The 27,945-nt window shown below is 48.1% G+C and overlaps 1 protein-coding gene and 1 pseudogene across 1 annotated transcript in view; one reads left to right on the top strand and one right to left on the bottom strand.

Moving 5' to 3' along the window:
* Positions 1–2,301: 2,301 nt before the first annotated feature.
* On the bottom strand, positions 2,302–3,258 carry LOC147021042 (uncharacterized; annotated as a pseudogene).
* A 2,420-nt stretch (positions 3,259–5,678) lies between these two features.
* Positions 5,679–27,945, top strand: part of LOC147021040 (uncharacterized) — a 36,673-nt gene continuing 14,406 nt past the window's right edge. Inside the window, exons 1-4 of the mRNA XM_085893552.1 lie at positions 5,679–5,695; positions 6,536–6,583; positions 12,013–12,058; positions 12,238–12,430. Coding sequence (XP_085749678.1) covers positions 5,679–5,695; positions 6,536–6,583; positions 12,013–12,058; positions 12,238–12,430 — 304 coding nt within the window. The remainder of the gene's footprint in view (positions 5,696–6,535; positions 6,584–12,012; positions 12,059–12,237; positions 12,431–27,945) is intronic.

Here is a 27,945-nt window from a genome sequence, read left to right as displayed (position 1 = left end):
TCTCAGAACATCCCACCTTTTACCATGAGGCTGGAATGTTCTCAGCTTGGAAACATCTTTTCAGGCCATTAAGATGTCAGTAAGCTTCAGTTAAAAGTACTGTTCTTTGTGTAACCCATGCCCCCTCCTTCCCTCTTTTTCTGCAAATAATTTTGCTCCAAAGAAGATTGGCTTGTAAAACAGAATGGAGAGAAGGAAGTTCACAGCATCTCATCTTGGTGTTGATCTGTGTATTTGTTTCCGTGTACACATAAATAAATGATTCAACTCTCACAAGAACTGGAGTGTTGTTCAATTCCACTGAAATGATTTCATTGGTGATTGCACCAATGAAATTGACACAGTGAGCAGGACTCGCTACGTCCTGGAGGCGAGGGGTTGGGGGGTGGGGGGTGGGTTCCCGGAGGTCAAAGTGACGTTGGCTGAGGTGATGAGGATGCAGGTGGCCACCTGAAGTAGCAGGTAAGGGGACCGCTCCAGATTCCCTTTCCTGACCCTTTCGCTGTGTCCTGCATTCAATAAAGTCATGTGCCTTGCCTCTGACCGTACTGGGTGACACCAACCAGAGGAAATTGAGTTGTCATTTATTGGAAGCTTCTCGCTGTGACATCTGGATTAAAACCAGGTTGTGGTAATCTGTGCCGGGAATGCTGAATTGTGGGAAATCCGTGCCAGGTTTGAATGTTTTTATCCGGGCATTCGAACAGTCGAGGGGCTTGTCGAGCCGCTCGGCTGATTTTGAATCATATCACAAGCAGCTGAAAGTTGCCTGCTCATTCAAAGTTTGTGCGAAAGCGAGGTCCTGCATGAGGTTTATGGTCCTTTCTGAGAGAGACAGTGAGAGTGTGAGATTTGTTCGGATTGAAAGACATGTTCCATGTGTTGTACCAGCTTGTGATTTTATCCAGATCTGCAGAGAATGAAAAAGTTTGGACCAAAGACACACTGTGAAACTGAGGTGAAGAAGCTTGGGAGAGAGTGGGCAATGATCACGTCAGTCCACCGGACAATATTTTGTTTTCATGATATTTTATCTTCTCTCAAATGTAACATCATTTCTTTTTTCTTCGAATCCTTCCTCATTAGTCAAACCTTTCTTGGAACCATTTTGATTGTTCTTGCTCTGCTTTGTCTGGCTGACAGGAATGCTTCGAGGTATGGACACTTGCCTCTATGTTGTCTTGCCCGAGTTTGAATCCTGACCCTGCAATAAACTGTCATCATGTAGTTGCACAGGCAGGGTCATTCACCAATGTGTGTGCCGTCCAGCGGATGGACATTAAATGGGAGTCCCATCTGCCGGCATGAGTCATTCGTGAAGTCGGCGAGCTGTCGCTGGCATCCTGAACAAATTACAAATTCCTTCCCTAACCAGTAGAGGGCACTGTATCAGCGGTACATCCACACCTGTCCCGCTGCCTGTCCCCGCTGCCTGTCCCCGCTGCACCATCACATCACCGCTGTCCACCCCTGCTGCCCACCCCCACTGCACAGTCACCGCTGAACCACGCCTGCTGCACCGCCGCCGCCCACCCCCACTGCACCGCCACCATGCACCGCCACTGCTGCCTGCCCCTGCTGCACCATTGCCACTTCCAATATTCTCAGCAACCTCACTCCACAACCGCAACCAACTATTCTCTCCAAATTTCTCACATTCTGCTACTTGCTGCAAATTATCAATGCATTCCTCCAACCGAGTAATAATCATCCTCAAGTGGATGATTTCCTCACAATTCCTCCAACAATAAGAATCCTCTGCTTCCCTCATTGTTGACGTGGCCCACATTGAGCGACTATGACATTTTACGTACTCCTCTTCCTTTCTCCTTCGGTCTCTATTCGTAACCTTTTTTATCCCCATTCTCCCAAGGCCCCAACTGACTTCACGCTCAAATTATCAGGAGGCCTCCAGCTGATTCTTTCAATCAACTAACTCAACCACCCACTAAAACTGTTTTGAACCTGAAAAAAAATAAGTACAGTTCCACAGCCACTGACACAAATCTTGAAAACAAAATCGGCAAAACGCTTCGAAGGACTGGAAGGAGAGCTCGCCACCCAGCTGTCCACGTGCGCCGATCGCTGAACAGGAAGTCCGGAAGTGACGTCACCAAAAGAAGTTCTTCCTCAGGACGATAAGTGTAAAAATGGTGTTTCCTCACCTGTCTCGAGCCCGGCGTACTGTTGTCCAATAGACAGGATATCCTCCCTCATGTGCACAGATGTACCATCTTCAGGTGGTACCAAATGACGAACTGACACACTGGTCTCCCATACATCAGGAAGTCGAACGCAAGCTCACTCAGGATTGGCATCGATAATTTCCACTTCATCCACCATTGGTTCATACCTACTCTGGTTTACCGGGCAGTTCATGAGCACTGTACCAGGATAAGCCAACCAGGTAGGCACGTAGTGACCACTGGTGCTTCGGTGCTGATTGGCAAACAGTGGTTCGTGTGGAGTGGCATTAGTAGAGGTGCAAAGCAGCGAGCGTATGGAATGCAAAGCATCAGGAAGGACAACCTCCCACTGCCCAATTATTCGTCCTTGCGACTTCAGAGCGAAAGTCACAGCTTTCCAGAAGATGCCATTATTTGTTTCCACCAGTCCATTACCTCGAAGGTTGTAGCTGGTGGTTCGGCGTGTGACCACACCGCGTTCATGTTGAAATTGTTTGAGTTCATCTGATATAAAGCGTGAACCTCGGTCTGAGTGTATATCGGAAGGCATGCCAAAGATGGCGAATAGTTGAGAGAGATATTTCATGTCCGATGCTCAAGTTTTGTCAACACATGGAAAGGTAAATGGGATCCTTGAGAATTCGTCAACAATTGTCGAAGGGTGAAGTCGTTTTGATCAATGTTCCTGGAGCAGCTGCATGGAATCTGGGTTTGAGTTCAGCACAACCTGGACAACAACCACTCATTCTTTTCGCATCCTCGATGGAAAAGGATGGAATACGACAGCGCACAAAGTAAGCCATCCTTTTTACTTCTGGATGGCATCATGAATGATGGAGGTCTTGTCGGGTTTCGTCAGTAATTGCTGAACAGTGGATCCGTGAAACGGTGTCTGCCGCAGCATTGTCTTTTCCAGGTCAAATGATCATTGCTGCGATGAAGTTACACTGGAGGGTTTTCACGAAGTGGAAGGTCATCATTAAACAATGTCATAGCTTTCACAAGACAATTCAATTTGCCATCTCATTATATTAACGTTCCTCATTTTCCCAGCGTTTTTACCATCAAACATAAATGGAAAAGATCTTTTGTCAGTGACGAGTTGAAAGTGAGTACCCAGCAAATAATGTCCCCATCTACGTAGTGCCTCCACAATGGTGTACTTCTTCTCCACTGCCGAATGTCGCTGTTCACTAACAGAGAGAGTTCTCGAGAAAAAAATGCAACGGGTCGGCCGGACTGATTAAGCGTTGCGGTGGTTGTGTGATCTGAGGCGTCAGTTTCCACAACAACCGGCACAGTGTTGTCAATTGCCACCACCACAGAGTTGGCGATGTCGTCCTTTTAGACTATTAAAAGCCTCCACGGAAGCCGTTCCATCCCATCCATTGGCGACCATACTCTATGCGGAGCGTTGGTGCTGCCAAAGCAGTCTCCTTGGCGATTGGGCATAATCGTGGACAGGTCATCACTCCGACACAGGATACCAGCAAGCTGGCACTTATTTTGCTGACCTCGGATGACAGGGAGTTATTGACACCTGGTATTAATTCAACAGTTGAGGGGATTTTCAACTAAGGATCCTCGCATCCACAAACCCAAACACAAACAAACCAAGCCATGAAGTCAACAACAGGCATACAGAAGCTGTTGGAAGTGGGAAGCTTCGACATTGCACGAGAGGACAAATCTTCTTCGAATATCGGGTTTTCCATTGTGAATCGGAGGCAAACACACCCATTCGACGACGCAATGACGGCATATCATGAGGAGGTTGGAGTTCCCAAAGGGGGCGCAGGCATTCAGGACCGGGTCTGATCATGCCGTTGACTATTGTGTCGCCAAGGAAGTCAGTGGTCTTTGCAGAGAACACACATTTGTCAAAGTTGAATGGCAGGTTCTACTTTCTGGTGATATTTCGGAACTTGTCCAACTTTTCATCGTGCTCCACTTGGTTCTATCCACACACCGTGACATCACCATGTAAGCATTGGTGTCCTTCAGATTTTCCTGTGAAATGTTGTCTATAATTCGTTGGAAACTTACTTCCCCATTCGTAACTCCAAACGGAATTCTGCGGAACTGATAAAGTCTCTGACTCGCCTCAAATGCTGAATTGGGTTTGTCTTCTTCTGTGATAGGAATCTGATGGTTGGCACGGCACAAATGAATTGTCCTGAAGACTCGGTATTTAGGGACATGTCCTACCATCTCGTCTGTGTGTGGCAATGGATAGACATCGAGTTGTGTGACTCGATTGATCGTTTGTGAGTAATCAACAACCATTCGTCTTTTATGGTTCTGATTTGACGTCACCAGGACTTGCACGCGCCATGGTGAGTCGCTGAGTTCTGTGATTGCTTCTTTGAGTCGTCTCTTGGCTTCAGATGTGATGAACTTTGCATCGGTGTTTGAATATCGCTGAGACTTGATGGCGATTAGTTTGAATTCGGGAGATACATTTTCAAACATTGAGGGTGTCGATACTGTTGAGGTAGTTATTATGATTACTGTCAAAGGAGGTTTTTCTCCACCAAAGGGTATCTCGACTTTCGAGATCAGTCGTGTCGCAAGAGGAGATCAGTTTGCTTTAATCAGTCATGTCGCAAGAGGAGATCTGCATGTAAATCCCGGAGTACCAGCATCTTTACAACACGACAGGTGAATCTCACTTTGGCGAGTTCAATTTCACAGTATCCCTGTACTCCAGACTGAGGCTGAAGCCATGGTTACTCTATATTCGGCTGTAGACCTTCCAGTAATGGTCTTTTACCATTGGGCTGCTGAAAAAAACTCTCGGAGCTACCGGTGTCGATCAATGCTTCCATCACATGTCCATTTACAATCGCTTTTGATAAAAACCATGTTGAAGCGGGCACTACCTTCCCTTCCAGCAGCCGCTGACATTGATTTATTTGCCTTCACGGCAGACTGGCATACCTAAACGTAATGTCCCTTCTTTCCACAGTTGTTGCAGGTGGTATACCTGGCAGGACATCTGCATCGTGGTTGCCTCCTCCACCCACTGAGGAAACACTTAGCAACCGTGGAAGCTGCAGAGGTGTTTGGAGAGGTCGAGGTATCTGGGTCCTCAGGTGAATTTCCTCTTCCCTCGTTTCAAGAGGCTCTCGTGGAGCTTCTCGTGTTCCCATGGTCGCAGAATTTATCAAGAAAACAGGTGGCCTGTAGGACTCGGATTGGTTCTGGGCCACATCGATAGCACGGACTTGGTCTGAAGATGTTTGAAGGTCCAGTGTCACATTTTCCAGCAGCTGCTGTCGTATGTCGAAATACCTCTCGGGTCCCATCATCTCCATTCTGCTCGACAGACACCCTGGAAGTTACAATCTTTGTGTGACCATCTCAGAGGTTGTATGTATTGGTCTCTCGTCTCACCAGCCTCCTGCTTGTGTGTGGAGAGAAGGTGTCTTGCATGGATCTCATTCCTCGGTTTCTTGTAGAACGCCCGGAGCATGTCGATGGCAGCGTCGCATGTTCATAGACCACAGGTGAGACATGATTTTTACGGTGTTCACCCTGTCCGGATGAAGATCCTCGATGACTGAGAGATTGTTCGAGAAGGTGCAGAACCAATGATGTCATCGCATCCCCACTGGGCTTGTGTTCGGGTCCACATCGAACTTCTCCAGTTTGAGGACCTTGTCCATGACCGATTGAGGAAATCGAGTGAATGAAATTGGCGTGGAAGAAAGAACTCACCTCCACTTCTGCAACGCTTCTGTTACGAATTTGATCAGTTTATTCCCGTAAAAAAATGATGTTTTAGCATTTATTTGACTTTTAAAATCTGTGACGTGTTCAAAACGAGTTCCATCCACGACACGAGTCAGTCAAATCGTGCTGACCAAGATGGCGGCGGTCACGTGACTTCGAGCTCACGGAGGCTTCACTTTTTACGGGCAATGAGCATTTTATTTATTTTCAGTTCACGGATTACAAATGACGTCACGTCCGGTAATCACCCGAACCCGAAAGGGAATCCGGAACGGAATCCCACAGGAAAGATCCACAACGTTGAATCAAGCAAGTTATACCGACTTAATGGACGTGAAAGGGAGTTTGTGTACCTGGGACCTTCGCGTCAATCGATGATTGAACAGAAATGGAACGAAAGGAAATTACAAAGAGGGATGACCGGTACACCATGAATATTAAATGGAGTGGTAACATGGCCGATCTGTGGCTTCAATTGTTCAAATGAAACCAACTGGACGATGATCGGTCAACAACGATGGAGGAGATCAACGATGGAAAGGACAAAAGTGATCAAGAGTAGAAAGAAAAAGAAGAAAAACTTCCGGGTTGTTGTTCCTGTAAACCTCGAACAGAACCTCGAACCGAGATCCTCGTGGTCCGGACGGGACTGATGGGAAGAGGTATTTTGGGAATTCTTATTTAACAATAAAAACGGGAATTTAAATATAAAATAATTTTATGTTTCTTGACGACGTCGATGAAGGAAAGTTAAAGGAGTTTTTATTGAATGTTTGTTGAGGTGTTTGATTGTTAATTTAATGAGGTGTTTTTCACTCCTTTTGTTTATAATCAAATAATCACGAAACTTCCTTCAACGATGATTAAACCTCATTCTTCTTTTAAACAACAAAACTACCAGAAACATTTTATAATTGACTTGAATATCCGATTTGATCTCTAAATGAGGAGTAACGAGGGTACGAGGTTCGATTACCGACTTTACCTGTTCCGTGGGATTTTTAACGTTCATCATCTGAATGGAGATGAAAACCCTGATTAATAATCTATAAACTCAAAAAGATCGTGTGGGTCTAAAATGTAACATTCCTCGTTAACCTTCCACCGACATTCCACGAGGCTGGCCCCCGGCGCCCTGTCCCGTATCAGGCTGGCCCCCGCCGCCCTGCCCCCCATCAGGCTGGCCCCCGCCGCCCTGCCCCCCCCATCAGGCTGGCCCCTGCAACCCTGCCCCCCATCAGGCTGCCACCCGCCACCCTTCCCCCAATCAGGCTGGCCCCCGCCGCCCTGTGCCATATCAGGCTGGCCCCCGCCGCCCTGTGCCATATCAGACTGGCCCCTGCTACCCTGTCCCATATCAGGCTGGCCCCCGCCACCCTGTCCCGTATCAGGCTGGCCCCCTCCGCCCTGTCCCGTATCAGGCTGGCCCTCGTAGCCCTGTCCCGTATCAGGCTGGCCCCGTCGCCCTGCCCCGTATCAGGCTGACCCCCGCCGCCCTGCCCCGTATCAGGCTGACCCCCGCCGCCCTGCCCCGTATCAGGCTGGCCCCCGCCGCCCTGTCCCGTATCAGGCTGGCCCCCGCCGCCCTGCCCCCCATCAGGCTGGCCCCCGCCGCCCTGCCCCCCATCAGGCTGCTCCCCACCGCCCTGCCCCCCATCAGGCTGGCCCCCACCGCCCTGTGCCGCATCAGGCTGGCCCTGCCCCCCCCCTGACTCACCGCTGCCTTCCCCTCATGACCGACTCACCGCTGCCTGCCCCCACTTCCGACTCACCACTGCCTGCCCTCATTTCCGACTCACCACTGGCTTCCTTCATGACCGACTCACCGCTGCCTGCCCTCACTTCCGACTCACCACTGCCTACCCTCACTTCCGACTCACCACTGCCTGCCCTCACTTCCGACTCACCACTGCCTTTCTCACTTCCGACTCACCGCTGTCTGCCCTTACTGTCCCCTCACCGCTGCGTGCCGTAACTGCCCGCTCACCACTGACTGCCCGCTCAGCACTGCCTGCCCTGACTGCCCGCTCACCACTACCTGCCCTGACTGCCCGCTCACCACTGCCTGCCCTCACTGCTCCCTCACCACTGCCTGCCCACTCACCACTACCTTCCCTCACTGCCCCCTCACCACTGCCTGCCCTCACTGCCCCTCACCACTGCCTGCCCACTCACCACTACCTTCCCTGACTGCCCGCTCACCACTGCCTGCCCTCACTGCCCCTCACCACTGCCTGCCCACTCACCACTACCTTCCCTGACTGCCCGCTCAGCACTGCCTGCCCTGACTGCCTGCTCAGCACTGCCTGCCCTGACTGCCCGCTCACCACTACCTTCCCTGACTGCCCGCTCACCACTGCCTGCCCTCACTGCCCCCTCACCACTGCCTGCCCACTCACCACTACCTTCCCTCACTGCCCCCTCACCACTGCCTGTCCTCACTGCCCCCTCACCACTGCCTGCCCACTCACCACTACCTTCCCTGACTGCCCGCTCACCACTGACTGCCCTCACTGCCCTTCACCACTGCCTGCCCACTCACCACTACCTGCCCTGACACCCACTCACCACTGCCTTCACTACCTGTTCTCACCACCCTATACCCCTCATAAGACATTCACATGTTGAACAAATTGAGATGGGGTTCCGAAGTCGATTCTTGCGTGGAGCATCATTTCATCTTGGACCGACCCTGGGTGGGGGCAGTTGCCGATTTTTGAAGTATTTGAGCTCATACTGAATGAAGGCAAATTCATGAATTCATTCATTGGAAGGATGTGCCACAGTGCATCGCTGCGTCCACTTTCCACTTGTACTCCAGGAGCCTCCGTCTGGCCACCCCCAAGCCAAATGCCTGACCCATCCCCATCACTTAAGGATTGGATGTTCCAGACACCCCACCGAAGGGACACCTCAGATTAACCCGAGGAGACTCGTCTGGTGGACGACACCTCAGCACCACCACAACACACACTACAGTGTGTTTTATGGTGGCCAGAGTGCAAATACTGCCATCAACCTCCGAGGAAAGGTAAGCAACTGCAGGAGGATGTCCGCAGATGCAGTTGGCACCAGATATGGATTGCTGTTGGCTCACAAGGAGATCCTCTGTCCTTTTGGCAGATTTTGTATTTAATCCTGCTGGGTGTCCATGAAAGGGAAATGAGAAAGAAGAAAAGGAATAGCAGGTTCTTCCCCACCATGGCTTTTCTGCTTGTTTGGTGCAGCCATGGTGTTACTGTTGATGCATTACCTTTTTGTCTTTTGACATTGATTATAATTAGTCCGGTGGCCAATAGGACCCACCATGCACCCCCCCCCCCTCAGCATTTATTTGGACTACTATTTTCTTACTTATTATGTAGCTGGTGAAATTTTAAAACATGTACCCAAAGAATAAAGTGTCACGATCAGCGTTTTTTTTTTTGGGGGGGGGGGGGGGACAATACCAGCTTTGAAGCAGTAGAAATTTCATTGGATAGTATAGGGGGATGGGTAATTGGAAAATACAAACGCATCACTTTTTCCCCTCCAGGGTGTCTTCTTTGTCAATATTTTAAATGAACAAATTGATTTACTCATAATTTCAGCCTTTAGAAGAGATTTATCAGCTTAAGATGCATGTTTTTTAAATTTATATGACCGCCATCTCAAGTGGAATATCTCAAGAACATTGAAGGTGTTGTGCCAGAAGAATTAGAAATGTTCTTTCAGTTTGTTCTGTCTGGCAGTAAGGACTGTGAAAACATCAGTCAATGGACTTGTGTTGTCCATCAGTCAGGACATTTGTAGAGGGGCTACAAATGTGAAGTGGATGATGCCCAAACAATATATTCCTGTGTATGACACTTCGCCATACGTTTTGTCGTGAGGAGCTATTAACACTGATAAACAAGTTTGGACATTGTGAAGGGTATAGTTTTAGCTTTGAAATTGAGACAGCAAAAGCTGTGCAAGAGAGTGCTTCTCTTCTACCTGCAAGTATCATCCGCAATCCTACGAGCCAGTCTGTTTTTCACTCTGAGTTTGATAATTTTGATACGATTGTCAATGAGTTGTATGAGGCAGGTTCATTCCACACAGCACATGGGGTAATGCTGCAGGATATTGTGGGTGAAGTGGTGGCAGACACCGAAAATGCAACCATTCCAAGAACCAATGAGAGTTCGTTAAAGGAGCGACCAGATACTAACCTTCCTGACTGTTACACGACAAATAGAAGTGGCCCAAACATGGCAATGGGAAAGGATAGAAATGAAGATGGCCTAATTGCCTTTAATGTTTCAAAGTGGAAAAACGTCCTGTGGGTTTTTCTGCGTGACGTTGAGAGAAGAGTTCCTGGATGGGTGGCTTTGTATGCAAGGGTCAGGAGTCCAGACAGTGACAGATTCTGGATCTTGCTGTATCATGCCAGGAAAATAGACATTACTATCCTCTTCGATACAGGTAATGGCAACAAGAAGCGCCTTATTAACGTTATAAATCTCTCTAAACACGACACAGAGCAAATGTGTGAGGCTATGCTGGCGCTACATGCATTCACCGGTGTGATTCTGTCAGCTCTTTCAGGCGTATTGGAAAGATTAAACTTCTCAAGTTACTGAAATCTGCACACTGTGATGCCCTGAAGCATTTGGGAGATGACTGGAATGTTGATGATGATCTTCTGATCGGGTGTGAAAAGTTCTCCTGTGCACTGTATGGGAAATCCAAATCGGAGAGTGTAGATGAAGTGCGCCACATGATGCTCAATTCAAAGTGTGATCGGGATATTTCAGTCGACAGTCTAACATCCAGTACCATTCACCTGGCTAGATTGCCTCCGAGTAGGGCATACTTGAGAGAACATGTTGATCGAGCAAATTATCAGACAAGAATATGAAAAATGGCAAATGTTGCCATATATGAGATCCCAAAACTCTGGGAAGGACATGGAAAGAGGATGGAGAACCACTCTGGTGTGTGGATGAAATGATCTTATCACAAAAACTAATTGATGTGCTGGAGAGAATTGCAACAGAACTGGAGGAATCTGATGATGAAACAGGAGAACAGGAATATACAACAGATAGCAACTCTGATGAGGACTAAAACGGTAAAAGTGAAATTTGTGATAATGGAGTACTAGGACATTATATTTTTCTGTAGGCAGGGAAAGGACATGATTAGCAGATTGGATTGTGTAAATAAGTGTTATCTTTGGCATTTGAGATTCCTTATGATATTTGTTCCTCATGAGACTAAAATAATAAACAGGAGCTGATAAATCTCTTTTAAAGGCTGAAATTATGAGTATATCAATTTGTTCCTTTAAAATATTGACAAAGAATGCACCCTGGATGGGAAAAAGTGATGTGTTTTCATTTTCCAATTACCCACCCCCCTATCTAATGCTGCTTTCTACTGCTTTAAAGCCGGTATTGTTTTCCCCCCAAAAAACGTTGATCGTGACACTTTATTCTTTGGGTACATGTTTTAAAATTTCACCAGCTCCATAATAAGTAAGAAAATAGTAGTCCCAATAAATGCTGAGGGGGTGCATGGTGGGTCCTCCTGGCCCCTGGACCATATGCTTTTTGATGAAAGGATAATGAGAGTGGGAGTGGTGGGATTGCACTTTCATTTTTTTGTTCTTTAATTTTGTTTGTGGTGGCTGCTGGTTCCATCATTGCTGCGAGTGTGGCTGTGTCGCAAATGTAGTGCCCCCTGTATTTTCAAGAAGAAACTTGGAATTTGGCCAGCATGCTAGTGATAGCTCGCCTCATCTTCGAGAAAGACTCCATGGGATCTTTAATGCCCACCAACTCACGCTGTGAGAGGGGATGCCCAGTTGAACGTTCATCTGAAGGACGGCACACACATTGATCCCTTTCCCGATCTGTCAAACCACGGTGACAGTTTATTTCCGCGTTGGGATTCAAACCCAAGCGAGACAACTCGGGGTCAGTGTGTCTACCTCAAGTTCATCCTGCCAGCACACATGGGTTGACCATACTGATTGCAAAACCCTGAATTGATTGGATAAGATAGAGTGAAGAAAATAATATTTCTAACCTTTCCTTTGTTAAAATAAGCATTGTCTCCCTGGCAGGTCATCGGTGAAATGGACAACTTCTTGGAATGGCTCCAATCACAAGGTCTGAGAGCAGAAACAGCCCAAGCAGTGATCAATGTACTTGGAATTGAGAATCGGAAAGTTCTTCGAGCTTGTACAGACTCTGATGCATTGCGAACAGAGCTCCTCTCTCTCGCCAAAGAGAAATTTAAATTTGCAATGTATGCCGACTTCTGTAAATTTGTGAAATCTTTGTTCAAGCCGCAGGTTGTCCAGCTTGCAGGCTCTTCTCTCTTGGGAAGTCTATTCATCAACTTGGAGAATGTTATTCGAGAACTTTCTTGTTTCTGCAAAAAGTTTATTGAATTGGAAAATGTTCCTGGTTTCCGGGGAATCGGTTTCAGTGATGTCTGCAACCTCCATGATCAGGATGACGGATTAACACCCAAGTCTGGTATGTCACTATTTTATACACCTGAGCATGTCAAGAAATACCTTGATGTTCAACCATGAATGTGTTTTTTCTTGGAATTTATGGAATCTCTTTTGGAACAATCTTGTGTTGAAAAGGTTTAGATTCTCGATCTGCAATTCATGTTTTTTTTGTTTGTTTGTTTGTTTTGTTTTGTTGTATATATTGTTCTGAATTTGGGAATTCGATTGCACACAACATTCAGGTTCCTCTAATCAGTTATGTTGATAAGTGCTTGTTCCCGAGATAGCTCACCTTCCATTGTTTAATGGGCAGAAATCGATTAGATGCGCTGCGATTTAATTTAATAGTTAGGGAGTGATCACAAAACAATGGAGACGCCCGTCCCCCTCTTCTGCGAAGAGGAAGAAGAGCCCTCCCGTCCTGAATCACGGGATGTAAACAACTCCCTCCCACACGCGGTTGTGCGGGCACGGGGGGATGAGTCACGCCGGGAGTGGGGGAAGGGCGGAGGAGAATAAGGAAGAGGTCCTCAGTTGGTTCGAGTGCTTTTTGTTCAGTAGGCCTTTGGGTTCTGCTTGGCTTGGGTTAGGGAGGAGGCTTTTTGAAGGCTTTCTGCTTTGGCTGGCTTTTAGTGAGCTTCGGCTTGGCTCGGGTTAAGGTTGAAAGCTTTTTTCTTCGGCTTGGCTTTTCAGCAGGCCTGAGGGTTCTGCTTGGCTCGGTTCACTTTTTGGGCTCTGGCTTGGTTCGTCGAAGACAGTCGGCTGCTTTGTTCATCGGGAGAGAGTTGAGCTGGTTGCTCGGCTCGAGCTGCTGGTGGTTGCTTCTTGTTCTCGGTTCGTGTTTGTCAGAGGCTTTGGTCATCGGAAGAGAGTTGAGCTGGTTGCTTGGCTCGGAGTTCTTGGTTCTCGCTTTGTTCATCGGAAGAGTTGCTTTGTTGGCTGGTTGTTCATCGGAGGAGCTGGTCGGGTTGTCGTGGTTCTTCTTCGGCCTGGTGGTCGAGGAGTGTTGGCCTGGTACAAGGGTGCTCGAGCTGGTTCGAGCCTGTTGCTCTGCTTCGTGGCCTGGTTCGGCTGGATCTTCTTGGTTCGTGGAGCTCTTTGTTTTCCGCTTGGTTCCTGGCTTGCGGCGACTCATCAGCCTCATCTTGGAGGTGGTTCTTCGGGGAAGCGACGCATCGACGGGAAGGATCGGCGCCTCGTCTCACCAGCACGTGTTCGGAAGTGCGAGAGGATTCGCTGGAGCTCGGGAAGTATCGCGGCTCACGGCGATCGGATCCAGCTTGCTCTCGCTGGAGCCCGGGTCCGAAGAGCTTGAAGACCACACGAGGTGGAGAGGTTCGAGATAGGTTCTGGGTTTCAGCTCATCTGTCCTCCGAGCTGAAGTCCGTATTAAAGGCATCAGCCACCATTGTGTGTGTCTGTGGGCCCGTCTAATAAGTAGGAAACTGTTAAGTGCCTGTGTTGTATTAGCTTTACATTGGAATATGACTTGGTTGTAGGATTTTTGTTCGTGTCTTTTTCCCCACCCCCCCCCCCCCACTCATTGTATTGCCTGTGTCCAAATAAATGTCCCCATTGTAAAATGTCACCTGCTCGTTGCGTCCCTTCCTCTCATTGACTGCCATGGAGCATTCTGAATGTTAGCTGGCTGTTTATAAGCCGATAAAATGAACATCTGGTCCGACGGAGCTTGGCGATTTATAACCACTCGGCTTCGCATACATACTCGTTTTCGTGCAGGTCCCGTTGAGGTATAGATCCCCGGTATTTTTGTCTGCGCGAATAATTAGGTAAATCGATAATTTGGCGATTGACCCTGTAGTGCATGGACAGAAGAGTTGGCTGATCTATGGTGTGTTAAAAACACCCGTAGCTGGGTTTCGGCGTTGATCCGGAAGCTACGACTGGATTGCTCATTTGGTGGGCGTGTGTGGCCGCAATTGGGCTGAGGCGGTCGTCCGCACGCCGAACGGGTGGGAATCCTCAACAATATTGTCGAAGCTCATGTGAGAGCGAACACACAACACAACAAGATCTGTGGAAGGAAGAGTGATGGGATGGGGAACATGGGGAAAACAAGATGGACGCCACAAGGATGTTCAGAACCTTACACGACATTGAACTTTCGGGAAGGAAAGCAGGGAATTTGATTGAAGGAGGTGCGTTTGGGGTGGATTGTCGGGGGTTGAAAAGATCGTGGTTTTGGATGGGGGAAGATTGGAGGTGGTGGTGAACAGCTGTTTTGAAGACCTGGAGGGAAGAGTGGGATTGAAGTGAGTGTGGGAGTTTGTTCCAGAGGCAGGAAAAAAGTGCAATGAAAGAGCGAAGGTGAGCAGTGATTGGTGATTTTGGTAGTTTTACCAGAAGGGGGATGTTGGTGGCCCTTAAGTGCCCTGCCACATATAGGGGGATGGGGAATGGGGGAGGGGGACATATCGCAGACAGAGCAAGGGGGCGAGACCAAAGAGGAGACAGGAGAAGACAGAAAGACCACTGACCTGCCGCGGTGAGAGAGTGAGTGAGAGGCCCAAAGACTCAGCCTCACCGCGGAAGAGGCCAACGATCTGAAATGCCTTGGTTTCCACAGCGCGAAACCGAGAAAGGTGAGAGGCCAGAGCACCAGCCCATCGGGGAGAGCAATACCCTATCATGCTGCGGACGAAAGCTTTGCATGGGGTCAGGAGCTCAGGTGGGTCTCAGAAGGACTTTCCACAATGGGGCGTATGCAGTCGACGACTGGCTTTGGAGGCCAGTTTGGAAATGTGGCTTTCCCAGGGAAGATCGTGGCAGACAGTGATACAAAGAAGCTTGAATGAAAGGGCTTCTTTAAGAGGATTGTGGAGAAAGTGGATTGGCGGTGGGGGGGGGGGGGGTGGTGGTTCAAACGGTCCTTTCAGAGAGACATCGTGAGAGTGTGATATTTGTCAGGATTGAAAGACATGTTACACGTGTTTGACCAGTTTGTGATTTTTATCCAGATCTGCAGAGAGCGAAGAAGCTGCTGCTTTCCGGTCTGAATGCCCTGTCACACCTTGACGATTTAACCAGCGTATGCCGACGGATGAAAAATTTGTCTAAAACCCTGGCACACGTCGAATACATTATGGGTAAGTTTTGTATACGTTAAGAGCACGCTGGCATACGTCGTAGTACGCCGACCTCGTCGACAATTTTAAGCATGCTGAAAATTTTCCGACGTATGCCAGCGTATGACTCGCACGTTCCGCATACGCTGGCCATAAGTTGGAGGCATGTTATGCGATCGTTGACACACGTCGACACACGTTACTGGTAAGTTACTCATCAGTCGAAACACGTCGAGGTCATTTATGTTTAGCCTACTCGAAACTTATTTCTAACCTACAGTATGAGTAACGTGCTTTGAACCTATGTGTGACGTATCTCCAATGCATATTGATGTATGTCGACGTATTTGATGGACGTCTTCCGGACGACCACAGAACTTACTGAATGTGTTTGTAACTTACAGCGACCGTATAATGGCGTATTGTCAGCGTTTCGGGGAATTGGTATATAAAAATGGGCTTCACAGGCGGAACCCGTCAGTGTTCCAGACTCCATGTTTTTTTTCCTTCCTTCCTTCCTTCCCTCCTTCCCTCCTTTCTTCTTCTTCTTCTTTTTTTCTTTATTTCTTTCTTCTTCGGCATGATGGTGATGTTGACACTTCGATTTCTAGTGCGGTTATAATAAAATATAATTAATAGGCTGCCGCTCAACGATTTAAAGAATAACCGCACTAGAAATCGAAGGGCCAACATCACCGGCATTCCGAAGAAAAAAAAAACCATGGAGTCTGGAACACTGATGGGTTATTCCTGTGAACCCCATTTTTACATACCAATTCTCCGAAACGCTGCCAATACGGCAGCTGGAAGTTAGAAACACGTTCAGTAAGTCCTGTGGTCGCCCGGAAGACGTCCATCAAATACATCTACATGCATCAATATGCGTTGGAGATAAGTTACACATAGGTTCAAAGCACGTTACTCATAGGTTAGAAATAAGTTTCGGGTACGCTAAACATTAATTACCTCGACGTGTTTCGACTTATGAGTAACTTACAAGTAACGTGTGTCAACGATCGCAAAACGTGCCTACAACTTATGGCCAGCGTATGCGGAACGTGTGAGTCATACGCTGCCATACGTCGGAAAATTTTCAGCATGCTTAAAATTTGTCGACGAGCTCGGCATACTACGACGTATGCCATCGTGCTTCAGCATGCTCTTAATGTATGCAAAACTTACCCATAACTTATTCGACCTGTGCCAGCGTTTTCGACAAATTTTTCATACGTCGGCACACGCTGGCTAAATCGTCAAGGTGTGACGGTGATGTTGACACTTCGATTTCTAGTGCGGTTATTAATTAAATCGTCGAGCGGCAGCCTATTAATCGCCTACGCCACGTGATCGGCAGCGATACGTGCCGCACGCGATGCATACGTTATCTATCGTTAGGCATAAGTTGTGAACGCCGACAATACGCTAAACATTCGTTGGTATAAGTTATCGAAACGTTGTGTGTACATTACTTATACGTTATGCATACGTCCAACTCGTTATGAATATGCCCAAAACTGAAAAAAAGACATCAATAGTTCAGCGTACGCCAGCGCTTTACATATATTTTGATACGTTGCCTTACGCTGGCTAAAACGTCAAGGTGTGACAGGGCATTGAGGGATGTCAGTTGGAACGGCAGAGTGTGGAGTCATCAGCAAAGAGATAAAGAAGATTTTCCAGAGAGTCGGAGATCATTGATGAAAACCAGAAAACGAATAGGGTGCAGATCGCTGCCTTGAATTCCAGCCTGGACAGGAATAGGGGATGAGAGAACTTATAAGAGAGGGGATTATCTGATGTTCCCTGACCCCCCCTCCCAACCCCATCTACTTTCCTATCAATAGTATTGAGGAAGTTCAGTCACTTAAAATATGAGGTCTCACTGTCAGCCATGATCTTTCTTGGGCAAAACACATTTCAAAGTTACCTCCAAAGCCAGCCGCTGACTCCGCATCCTCCATCATACAAAGTCCTTCCTTGGCACACCTGAACTCCTATCCATCAGCCTTTCTTGAACATGCGCAATGAACAAATAGAAATCTTCAATAAAAATATATCTGGAACGGCACTCGGTTGAGTGCATACCTCCACCAGACTGAAAAGTTTGTTTTGTATCCCACTGATAGGCCAGATCTGGATCCGGAACTGAACGAAAATCGAATCTGCTTATTCTTGTCACCGAGCAAACTCTTCCACAACCTTTTGAAATATCGTGCTTTGGATCGGTTTTGTCCCCATCTCTCAATGGTGAAGAATCACTTTGGGAATTTTCGTATCCAGATCTGGATCTTTACCAAATCTCATCAATTTGTCCTCGTCATACACCAAACCTGTCGACTAAGTTTCGTCTTCATCCATTGAGAATTTTTTGAGGTATTCTGTTCACAGTCATACAGACAGACAAACAAACATGGGTGAAAACATAACCTCCGTCCACCTTCGGTGGTGGAGGTAAATTTGAAAATACAAATCTTGAACACTTTCTTCAACACAAGTGTACATTTGCCTTTCTTGAATACGTGCCAAAGATGAATCAGCCTTTCGTGAACATGCACCTTTACACACCCTTTCGTGAACATGCACCTTTACACACCCTTTCTTGGACACGTCCGGTAATCTAAAAACAATTCCTCAAAGATTACACAAAATGGAAATTGGTGAAACCAAGAGGCGGTTTGCATCGTACTTCACTGGCCAATGCAATCTCCAGTGGTGCAGCGTTTCGCTGCAAACTTCACACTTGATTACCAAAATCAATTGTGAACGACTTGTCCCACCCATGTGAACGTTAATATTCTTATAATTATTATTATTATTATTATTAATAATAATATTGTATCCACTATTATTATCACTCCTCAGATAGTTGGGAAAATCATCCAAGGACTGGACATTTCAAAAGCCACTGGACCAGATCGTATCCCTGCAATTGTCCTGAAGACGTGCTTGCCAGAATTGTCTCCTGTTCTGTTAAACCTGTACAACCTCTGCTTATCAAAGTTTGTTTTCTTATCTTTCTGGAAGTTGGCTTCAGGTGTACCTGCCTTTAAAGGCTCTGGGGAGAAATCTGATCCATCGAAATGTCAGCCGATCAGCTTTCTTCCCATATGGAGCACAGTATTTTGAAATTCCTCATCGACGAGTAGGTTATCACTTTCTTGGAAGTCCACAATCTCTGAACTGATGCTCATGATGGATTCCATCATTTCCGATCGACTGGTGATGGTCTTTCTTTCATAACTGAACAATTGATCCAGGCCCGAGACTAGTACAGCGAGGCCAGACTTGTAGCCCTTGACATCTCCAAGGCTTTTGATAGGTTGTCACAAGGGTCTCATTCACAAGCTGCAGTCGCAGGGTATTCCTGGGCATCTGTGTGCAATAATCTCAGAATTACCACAGATCAACAATTTTTTGTGTGGCCCAAGGGACCATCTTCTACAGCCCATATCATTCATGCAGGTACCTCCCCGGTCTGTGTTCGGGCCTTCGATGCTTCTGCTTTGCATACATTTACATGCCACACAACAGTTCATCTCGGCGAGCCATGTATGCTGATGACTCAACCCGATACAGAACTTATGCTTACTGCCTCCGGCTTCATTCCACCTTCAAGCCAGCGTCAATCCAAATTAGGATCTTGAGAATGTTAGTAACTGGGGAAAAGACTGATTCATTTACATCAATCAAAAGAACACCCACCTAAAGGCGCTGTCACACCTTGATGATTTAGCCAGCGTCTGCCGACTTATGAAAAAATTGTCCAAAACGCTGGCACACGTCGAATACGTAATGGATCAGTTTTGTATACGTTAAGAGCATGCTGAAAAATACTGCCATACGTCGTAGTATCCTGGCTTTCATCGTTGTACTTTGCGGTCGTCCACAAATTTTAGCATGCTTGAAATTTTACGACGCATGCCAGCGTATGACTCGCACGTTCCGCTACGCTGGCCGTAAGTTGTAGGCACGTAATGCGATCGTTGACAGATGTCGACACACGTTACTTGTAAGTTACTCATAAGTCGAAACACGTCGAGGTAATGATTAGCGAACCCAAAACTTATTTATAACCTATGAGTAACGTGTTGTAAGCACGTTACACGATTGATGACACACGTCGAGGCACGTTATGCGATCGTTGACACACGTCGAGGCACGTTACTTGTAAGTTTCCCATCAGTCAAAACATGTCGAGGTAATGCTTAGCGTACCCAAAACGTATTTCTAACCAATGAGTAACGTGCTTTGAACCGATGTGAAACGTACCTCCAACGCATATTGACGTATGTAGACGTATTTGATTGACGTCTTCCGGACGACCACAGAACTTACTGAACGTGTTTCTAATTTACAGCTACCGTATAATGGCGTATTGGCAGCTTTAAAAAACAACAACAATAACTTCCGATATTTCGTCACGTCCGATTTCCTCTTCAATTTGCTCATGTCTTATTCTTAGTTCCTCCTCTGTGAATATTTTCTGTTTGAGGACATTGTCACGTCGACGTCGAAACTTAAAAGCAAATGTCCGAATATATTTTAAAATTTGTGATGGACCACAAAAAAAATTAAAAAAATTAAAAAAAACAAACAACAACATCTTCAGATATTTCATCACGTGCCTTCACGGAGCCAAGGAGAAAATAAGAAAATGTGCCTTGACGGAGAAAATAAGTTTCGGGTATGCTAAACATTACCTCGACGTGTTTCGACTTATGAGTAACTTACAAGGAACTTGTGTCCCTGTGCCAACGATCGTGTAACGTGCCGACAACTTATGGCCAGCGCAGTGGAACGTGTGAGCCATACGGCGAGTACGTCGTAAAATTTTCAGCATGCTTCAAATTTCACGATCTACATCCCCTAATGTGATATTTTCTCAGCCCAAAAAGGGCATAACTCTGTGAAAAATTGATGAAATGCCCTGAAACTCAAACTGGTGATTTAAAGCATCATCATATGGCCATGTACCAAGTTTCACTTGACTATGTTAAAGAACATGAAAAAAAAAATGTGCAAGGTTTGAGTTGGTCAGGGTCATGGGAAACATTGAGGTGGTGGGTGTGGAGAGAGACATTGAGAGGATAGGGTGAGGAGGGATGTCGAAAGAGGGGACATGAAGTGGAGGAATGTTGATTCCCATTCCAAATTGGACAACGATATTGTAAAGAAAAAGAAGAGGAATAGATGATGGTGAAGGTGGGGAATTCATCATGGAAAAGAAGCAGAGTGAAGCATTTTTATTCAATGAAGAGTTTGAAGTGGTTTTGAAAATGGGGGAAAAGAATGGAGAACAAAACAGTACAGGTGGAAGGAAATTCAAGTGGAATGAGATTTCAATGGAGTGGAATTCTTTTCTTCTTTTTTCTTTTGAAGAAGTTTTTCAACAATTACCTGGTGTTGGCTTAGCGGTTAGGGTGGTGGCTTGGGCTCCGAGGGTCCTGAGTTCAAGCCCTGTTTTCCGCTGAATTAACACCAGGGGGATGACTCAGCCTGTCATCGTTCCGAGGTCGGTGAAATGAGTACCAGTGCAGCAGCCATGAAACTGCACATGAAGGAAAGGGGTATCGACGGATTGATTAAATGTGGTGTTGGTGTGGAGCAGGCATGATGGTCTGAATGGCCTCCTCCTTTGTCTTAATTCCTTGTAAATACTTGAAGTGAGAAAAAAAACAAATTCGACAAACACAGCACAAGAAGGTACGAATTAACACAGACAACACGTGACTTTTGAAATGACTTGATCTGCCTTAGATTCTTGGCACGTATCCACAAAAATCCATTGACAACAGTCATCAAGTGGCCTGGACGTGTGGCATGCCTGCCAAAAGAGGATTGCACCATGAAATGACTCACCAGCTTTTTGAAGCAGCTGGAAATACTTGGAAATGTACCTGTAAAAAAGGGGTGTACTCTGCGCAACAAAAGATTTGGAGAACTTTCTGAACAACTCCAGAACTTTTTGAACAACTAAACAACTAGTTTTACTAGAAGGGGGTTGTTGTTGGACCTTGAGCGCCTTGCAGAGATATTGTCGGTACAAAACGCAGACAGAGCAGGTGGGTCGAGACCGGAGAGGAGACTGAAGACGACAGAAAGACCACCGACCTGCCTGCAGTGAGAAAGTGACAGGCTCAAAGACTTAGCTTCATCTTTGGAGAAGCCAATGTTCCGAAATTCCTTGGTTTCAACAGCGTGAAGCTGAGAAAGGTGGAAAGCAGGAGCACTAACCCCGAGGGGAGAGCAGTACTCCATCATGCTGCGGACGAAAGCTTTGTATGTGGTCAGGAGCTCAGGTGGGCCGATAAAGGGCTTTGCACAACAGAGGATTCCCAGTCGGCGACTGGCTTTGGAGGCCAGGTTGGAAATGTGGCTTTCCAGGAAAGATCATGGCAGATTGTGAGACCCAGAAGCTTGACATAAAGGACTTTTTCCAGAGGATTGTTGAGAAAGTGGAGGTGGGGGGGGGGTGGGAGGTTTTGCAGGAGTTCCAAACGGTCCTTTCGGAGAGACAAAGTGTGACTGTGAGATTTGTTCGGATTGACAGACATGTTCCACTTGTTGGACCAGTTTGTGATTTTACCCCGATCCGCAATGAGCGAAGAAGCTGCTGCTTGCCAGTCTGAGGGATTACAGTGAGTACGTCAGAGGGTGTAGTCATCAGCAAACATCAACAAAATTAGTGGTGGAAGCAAACCTAGCTATGAGATCCCAGCAATGCACATCCTATTGTCCTGCGAGACAAAAGGGAAGGGACTATCTTTACGTACATTCATGGAATAATTCTCCAGTGACCGCTATATGTTGGGTCCCATTGCCTTGGAGGCATGCGGTTCCGAGAACTGCAACAATATATATATATATATATATATATATATATATATATATATATATATATATATATATATATATATATATATATATATATATATATATATATATATATATATATATATACGAATTTGCAATTCGTTTGCACACGACATACAGATTCCTTTAGTCAGTTATATCGATAAGTGCTTGTTCCTTAGATAGCTCACCTTCCATTGTTTAATGGGCAGAAATCGATTAGTTGCGCTGTGATTCAATTCAATAGTTTCGGAGCGATCACGATACGATGGAGATGCCCTCCCCCCCTCTTCTGCGAAGAGGAAGGAGAGCCCTCCCGTCCTGAATCACAGGACGTAAATAACCCCCTTCCCACCCGCGGTTGTGTGAGCACGGGGGGGGGGGGGATGAGTCATGCCGGGAGTGGGGGAAGGGTGGAGGAGAATATGGACGAGATCCTCAGTTGGTTCGGGGGGTTGTTGCTGTGGGGATGGATTGAGGAGACGATCTGCGGTCTGTCTGGAGTCGGGGTGGAAAGCGCCAAGGTTCAAGTCCAGTGGAGGGCAGTCGGAACGCAGCGGATCCTGGAGCACAGCCAAGCCTACAGTGCCGTGCCAAACTGTGGGTCGGTGGAGACGGTCGGAGAGAAGTTGCCGACGAGCGTCAGAACAGTCCGAGCGAACGCGGAGGAACGGGCGGGCTCGTGAAAGAGCATCAACTCTTAAGAGAGCAAAGGCCCATTCATTCCTCTGAGGCGTCGTCGGATAGGCCCGATCGACCAGGCCGCACGGAAAGGCCTGGACCAACCGAGTCGCTATAACACCAGCTGCCGTGTTGATGGCGAGACATCGAGGGTCATCCTGCGAGCCACCACGATGGCCAGGTAACCTGCACGGCCTCTCCGAGCCTCGCGGCCATCCCGGCTCCGAGGAGTGATAAGGTCCACGGGCCCGGTCCTTCACCTTTTTCTTTCTTTCGGGGTTGTTTTTTGTGAGAGTCTGTGGCGCCGTGTCAGTCAAGTAAAAACTGCATAAGTGACTGTAAATAATAACATTAGAAAACGGCTGCAGGTCTTTGGTCCTCTTTTTGCTCGCGTCCTGTCCCCATCCCCCCATTCATTGCATACGTGCTTGTACATTGCATTGCTTGCGTCGCGTGTAAAATAAATGTACTTGTCTGAATGTTAACCTGTTCGTGCATCCTTTTCCTCACCTGAGTTGCCATCGCTGCGTACGGGATAGTAGCTGGCTTTTTAATAGCCGATAAAGTAACCGGATCCAGCGGGGTTGGGCGATATACCCCCACTCGGCAAATCGCAAATGGAGCGAGCGGCTGAAGAGCTCCCCGTTCCGTGCCGGCTCCCGCCGAGGTACAACCTCTCAGTAGCCTGCCCGCGCGAATACTTATGGAAATCGAAATTCGGCGATTGGACCCTGTAGCGTGGGTAGAGTACGGACAACGTTGTGGTGTGCTTGCAAGCACACCCGTAGCTGGATTCCGGCGTTGATCCGGAAAGCTGCGACTGGATTGCTCATTCTGTGGGCGCGTGCGGCCGCGATTGGGTTGAGGCGGTCGCCCACATGCCGAACGAGCAGGAATCACAACATTGGTGTCAGGAGTGGGATGCAAACTCTCCCGCCTCCAAACTAAATTAGCGGGCATCGAATCAAGTGTGTGTAGAGCGACTCTCGATTCCCATCAAATTCCGAGCAAATTAATTATTTCCGTACGCAACATGGCAGCTCAAAGCCAGCAGGAGCAGGTTGGATTAGAAGTAGCAATGTTAGAGTTTGTGGCAGAGGATGAAATGACCATGCAGGACATTCTCATGCAGGATGAACACCCCCCACAACCAAACCCAGAGCTCAAAATGGGCGTGGAGGCAGCGGCGGTTTTTGACATCCCCCCCCCCCCTCCGTCAAATTCCCTCCCCGGTCCCCAGCGAAACCGCAACCGATAATGGCGGATCGGTCTTGTGGGGGCAAGCGGACATCGCATATTTGGTGGAGATGATCAGACGAGCAATGAGTACGGATATGCAACAGATGATAAACGATATGCGAACCCAACGGGGTGAAAGGCAGCGTATGGGGCAAGGCCTGCAGATGGGCATAACTGCGGTTGCGCGCGACGAAATGCAGACAGCGGAGCATGGAATGGCGGCGCCACGTGGCGGAGACACCGAGCCGGCGAAGGGGAGTGTGGATTGTGTCCGGCCCGCGATGGAAGCGGGGGAGGACAAAATAATTTGGGAGACATGTTGAGCGAGATTCGAGGAAGTGACGGTGACACAGAGGGAAAATTAAATGGGGTGACTGAGACGTGTAGGGAGAGACACATAGAGACGAAGGAAATAATAATGGAGACGGGAAAGATGATAAAGGAGGTAGAGGTGACGACTAGGGAGACGCGGGAAGTAAAAGAAATAACAGAGACGCGGGAGATAGAAACGGTGGCGGAGAAACTACACGGTAAAGACGCACACACACACATGGAAGTAGTGGAGGACAATGGGGGCGAGCTGGCAGAATGTCCCGTGACCCGGTGCGAGCAGCAGGATGGCCCTCTTCAGGAGCAAGGGGAGGGACTGTGCCCCCCTTGAAGCGGATCACGACGAGGTGAGTCCGGTCGAGCTTTGCGAGTTAGAGGGGGTGAGTGCTGTGAATGGGTGCATGCGGAGCTTGGGTGAGTTTGGAGGGCCCGGGAGCGTTTGCGGTAGCGCGAATCCCCAGCATGGTTGTCCCGGTGTGTGTAGTTACGAAATGGGTGCTGGATAGCACGCATAGTGTGAGTGAAACCCCGTATGTAAAAGAAACCGCATGTGTGAGTTAAATGGCATGTGTGAGTGAACGGCCATGGGTGAGACAAACAGCGTGTGTGAGGTCGTTGTATGAACGGGAAATGGTAGTTGGCATGCAGGAACACGCAACCGCATTTCCAAGTGAGAATGTCATGGTGGAGTGTGTGAGCGTCATGGCACGTGGAAGTGCGTGTGTTAAATGGCGACAAAGACGGCGCCTGACGAGGGACAAGGGCCGAGTAACGGCCGTAGCTGTTTCGGGGACCTTGCCGGATTGGCACAGCAACGTACGTGGGGTCCGTGCTGTGCTTCGCACGTGGCCGCCATGTGCGCACCTGCACAAGTGAAATCCGGACCGGAAACGCACGTGGTGAATGCAGCCGATCCCGCGGATGGACAAAAGCTAGGCTGGATTACGAATTTGGACCGGACGGGTTCTCCAGGCAGGCATGTGTGTAAACATATGCTCGCGTGGGGAACCCCTCGAAACGCGGGGCTTGTTTGGGATGCGCAGTTACGTCGTGGCCGCATGGTTGGAATCCGGCAGGAGGGGAATCCCTGCCGGATAGTACCGTCCGAGAGGGGACGAGGTGCGAGAACAGCTGCCATAACGTCACGGGAAAAGAGCGCAGGCTGTGAGTTGCTGTGCTGGCGTTCAAGGAGAGAAAAGCAAGCCTCGCCACTTTGAGTGGACACGAGCCCCAGGCAGGGGGTGGAAGACCCCCCTTGTTTTGGGGGCACAGGAAGTACTAGTTAGGGGGGGTGGGTTAGAGTTAGTTAGACCGGCTGCATGGGGCCATGGGTTGTTCCTCATGGAGCCCGTGGAATGGATTAGTTAGAGGGATTTCAGTTTAGATTTAGGAAATGGGATTTTTTTTTTTGGATTTTCGGAGACACGGACAGACTGTAAATGTGAAGTGGAGACGCAGCTTAGCTACGTAGAGTAAATGGAATGTGCATGAGTTTTAAGGGATGACGAGGGAGCACGAGTTAGTCAGGGGATTTAAGTAAGAAGGATGGCAGTATAGAGTGTTGGTGTGAGTTGTGAAATGGAAAGTGTGTGAGGAATGAGTGTGGGACAGCGGGCCCAAGTGTGTGAGTGGAGAGAATGTAGTATGACTGGTTGCAGGGACGAGTGATTCCCACCCAAGGGACCCCGGGGTCAGTTTAATGTTAGCTAGTGGGTTATTCAAATTTACTAAGAATAGGTCATTTTGTTGTTGGTGTCGAGAGAAGGCACGAAACCCGTTTGGAAGGGGTGCAAGAGTTCATGGACCGGCTGGGAGCGTGGCTGTGGAAAGGTGAGTATTTGTTCAGTGGGCACCCCAGGCACCGGACTAGTCGGCCAGAGTAGGTCAAGGGCCCAAGAGGGGCCGGGATAGTGTAGTGGGCACGGGCGACCCGTCGGAAACGGGACCCGTAGCGCCAGAATGCCACGGGGAAAGTGTAGTGGGCACGGGCGACCCTCGGAAAGGGACCCGGGGCATCAACATGCCACGTGGGCATCGGAGGGGGGCAATGCCAGAGAGGGCAACCCCCCGCGTTGTAGGGAGCAGCTAGGCTCGGAGGCAGCCTGCGGGCCTGGGGGTGCCATGGTTAGAGTTTGGCAGAGGGGGAGTTCCTGCCAGTTGAGCCACGCTGCCCAGCCAGGAAATTGTGTGAGGGCACGAGTGAAAATTTGAGGGCAAGGCCCAAATTTATAATGGACACCAACACAGACGACGGGAATCATGGTTTTTAGAACCGATAGTTTAAAAGTGTCAGGCGTTTTTGGAAAGCCCTGGGGTAGTTTCAGGTTAATGAATGTTAGGGTAGCTAGGAGCTGTACCCCTTCACATCAACTATCCCTTCACTCGTTGTAGGCCGCTGGACTCACCGAGGTAGATTGCTGAACTCTGAGGAGGCCATTCTGAGGCTTTGATGGGCCTCGAGTCAGGACGCTAGTTTCTCCCTATTCCCCTCTAAAAAGGATTTTAGGAGTTAGGAGTAGGCAAGGTTGACGAGATAGGTTAGCCAGACAAAGACAATAAAGGGGGTTAGGGAGACAATCATAAAAATAATAAAAATAAAGAGGGGCTAAATTTTGTTGTGTTTTGTGGCAAATTAAGGGAGTGGGTATGGACAGAGACAGGCAAAGGCGATAGAGTGGGGGGAGACAGTAGGCAAGGTCCGAGCCCGCCTTCAGAGCATCCGGCACCACCGCACTCCCTCCAGACCTGATGGAACCACACCAGAGGCCGGCCAGCTTCACCTACCAGCCTGTTGTGCTGCAGCCGCCTGTTCTCCATGGGCTTGCCTTGCCATGCCTTGTTTGCCTGCCTCTGTCATGACCCCATGCCTGCTAGCCCTTGTTTGCATTTGCCCCTGTGTCCATCCATCACCATGTGCGCCAGGATCATCCAATTTTGCAAGGACTGCCCTGCAGGCAGCCCGTGCATCCATCATGTTCATTTGTTTTTGCTACCATCCCCATCCATTCACCTGCACCAATAACTTTGAAATAACTTTGACCTTCTCCCTTTCACAGATCACAAGTCCTGGGCCATGGTTAAGTAATGGATAAGTTAAATGAAAATTGTTGATAAGTTGAACCCCACCTGCATGTTTGTTTTAGTGCCGGCAATTTTAGTTAAGTTGCCGAATGAGTCTGTGTGAGCTTGTTTAGTTAGTTACGCAGCGCATTAGGTTATTTATTTTTGGGACACGTATAAAGAAATGTCGCACTCAAGGATCCGAAGGGAAAAAGTACGAGGGGAAAACTTACACATGCTGGTCACACGAAAATTTGACGACTCGGGCCGAGTCTGTAAATGGGGG

The sequence above is a fragment of the Eptatretus burgeri genome, chromosome 8 (genome assembly GCF_056783735.1).
Source record: "Eptatretus burgeri isolate ZD-2024b chromosome 8, Ebu_testis_v1, whole genome shotgun sequence".
NCBI lineage: Eukaryota > Metazoa > Chordata > Myxini > Myxiniformes > Myxinidae > Eptatretus > Eptatretus burgeri.
Note: the sequence above shows the minus strand (reverse complement) of the source record. Positions and strands in the feature narration are given on the sequence as shown.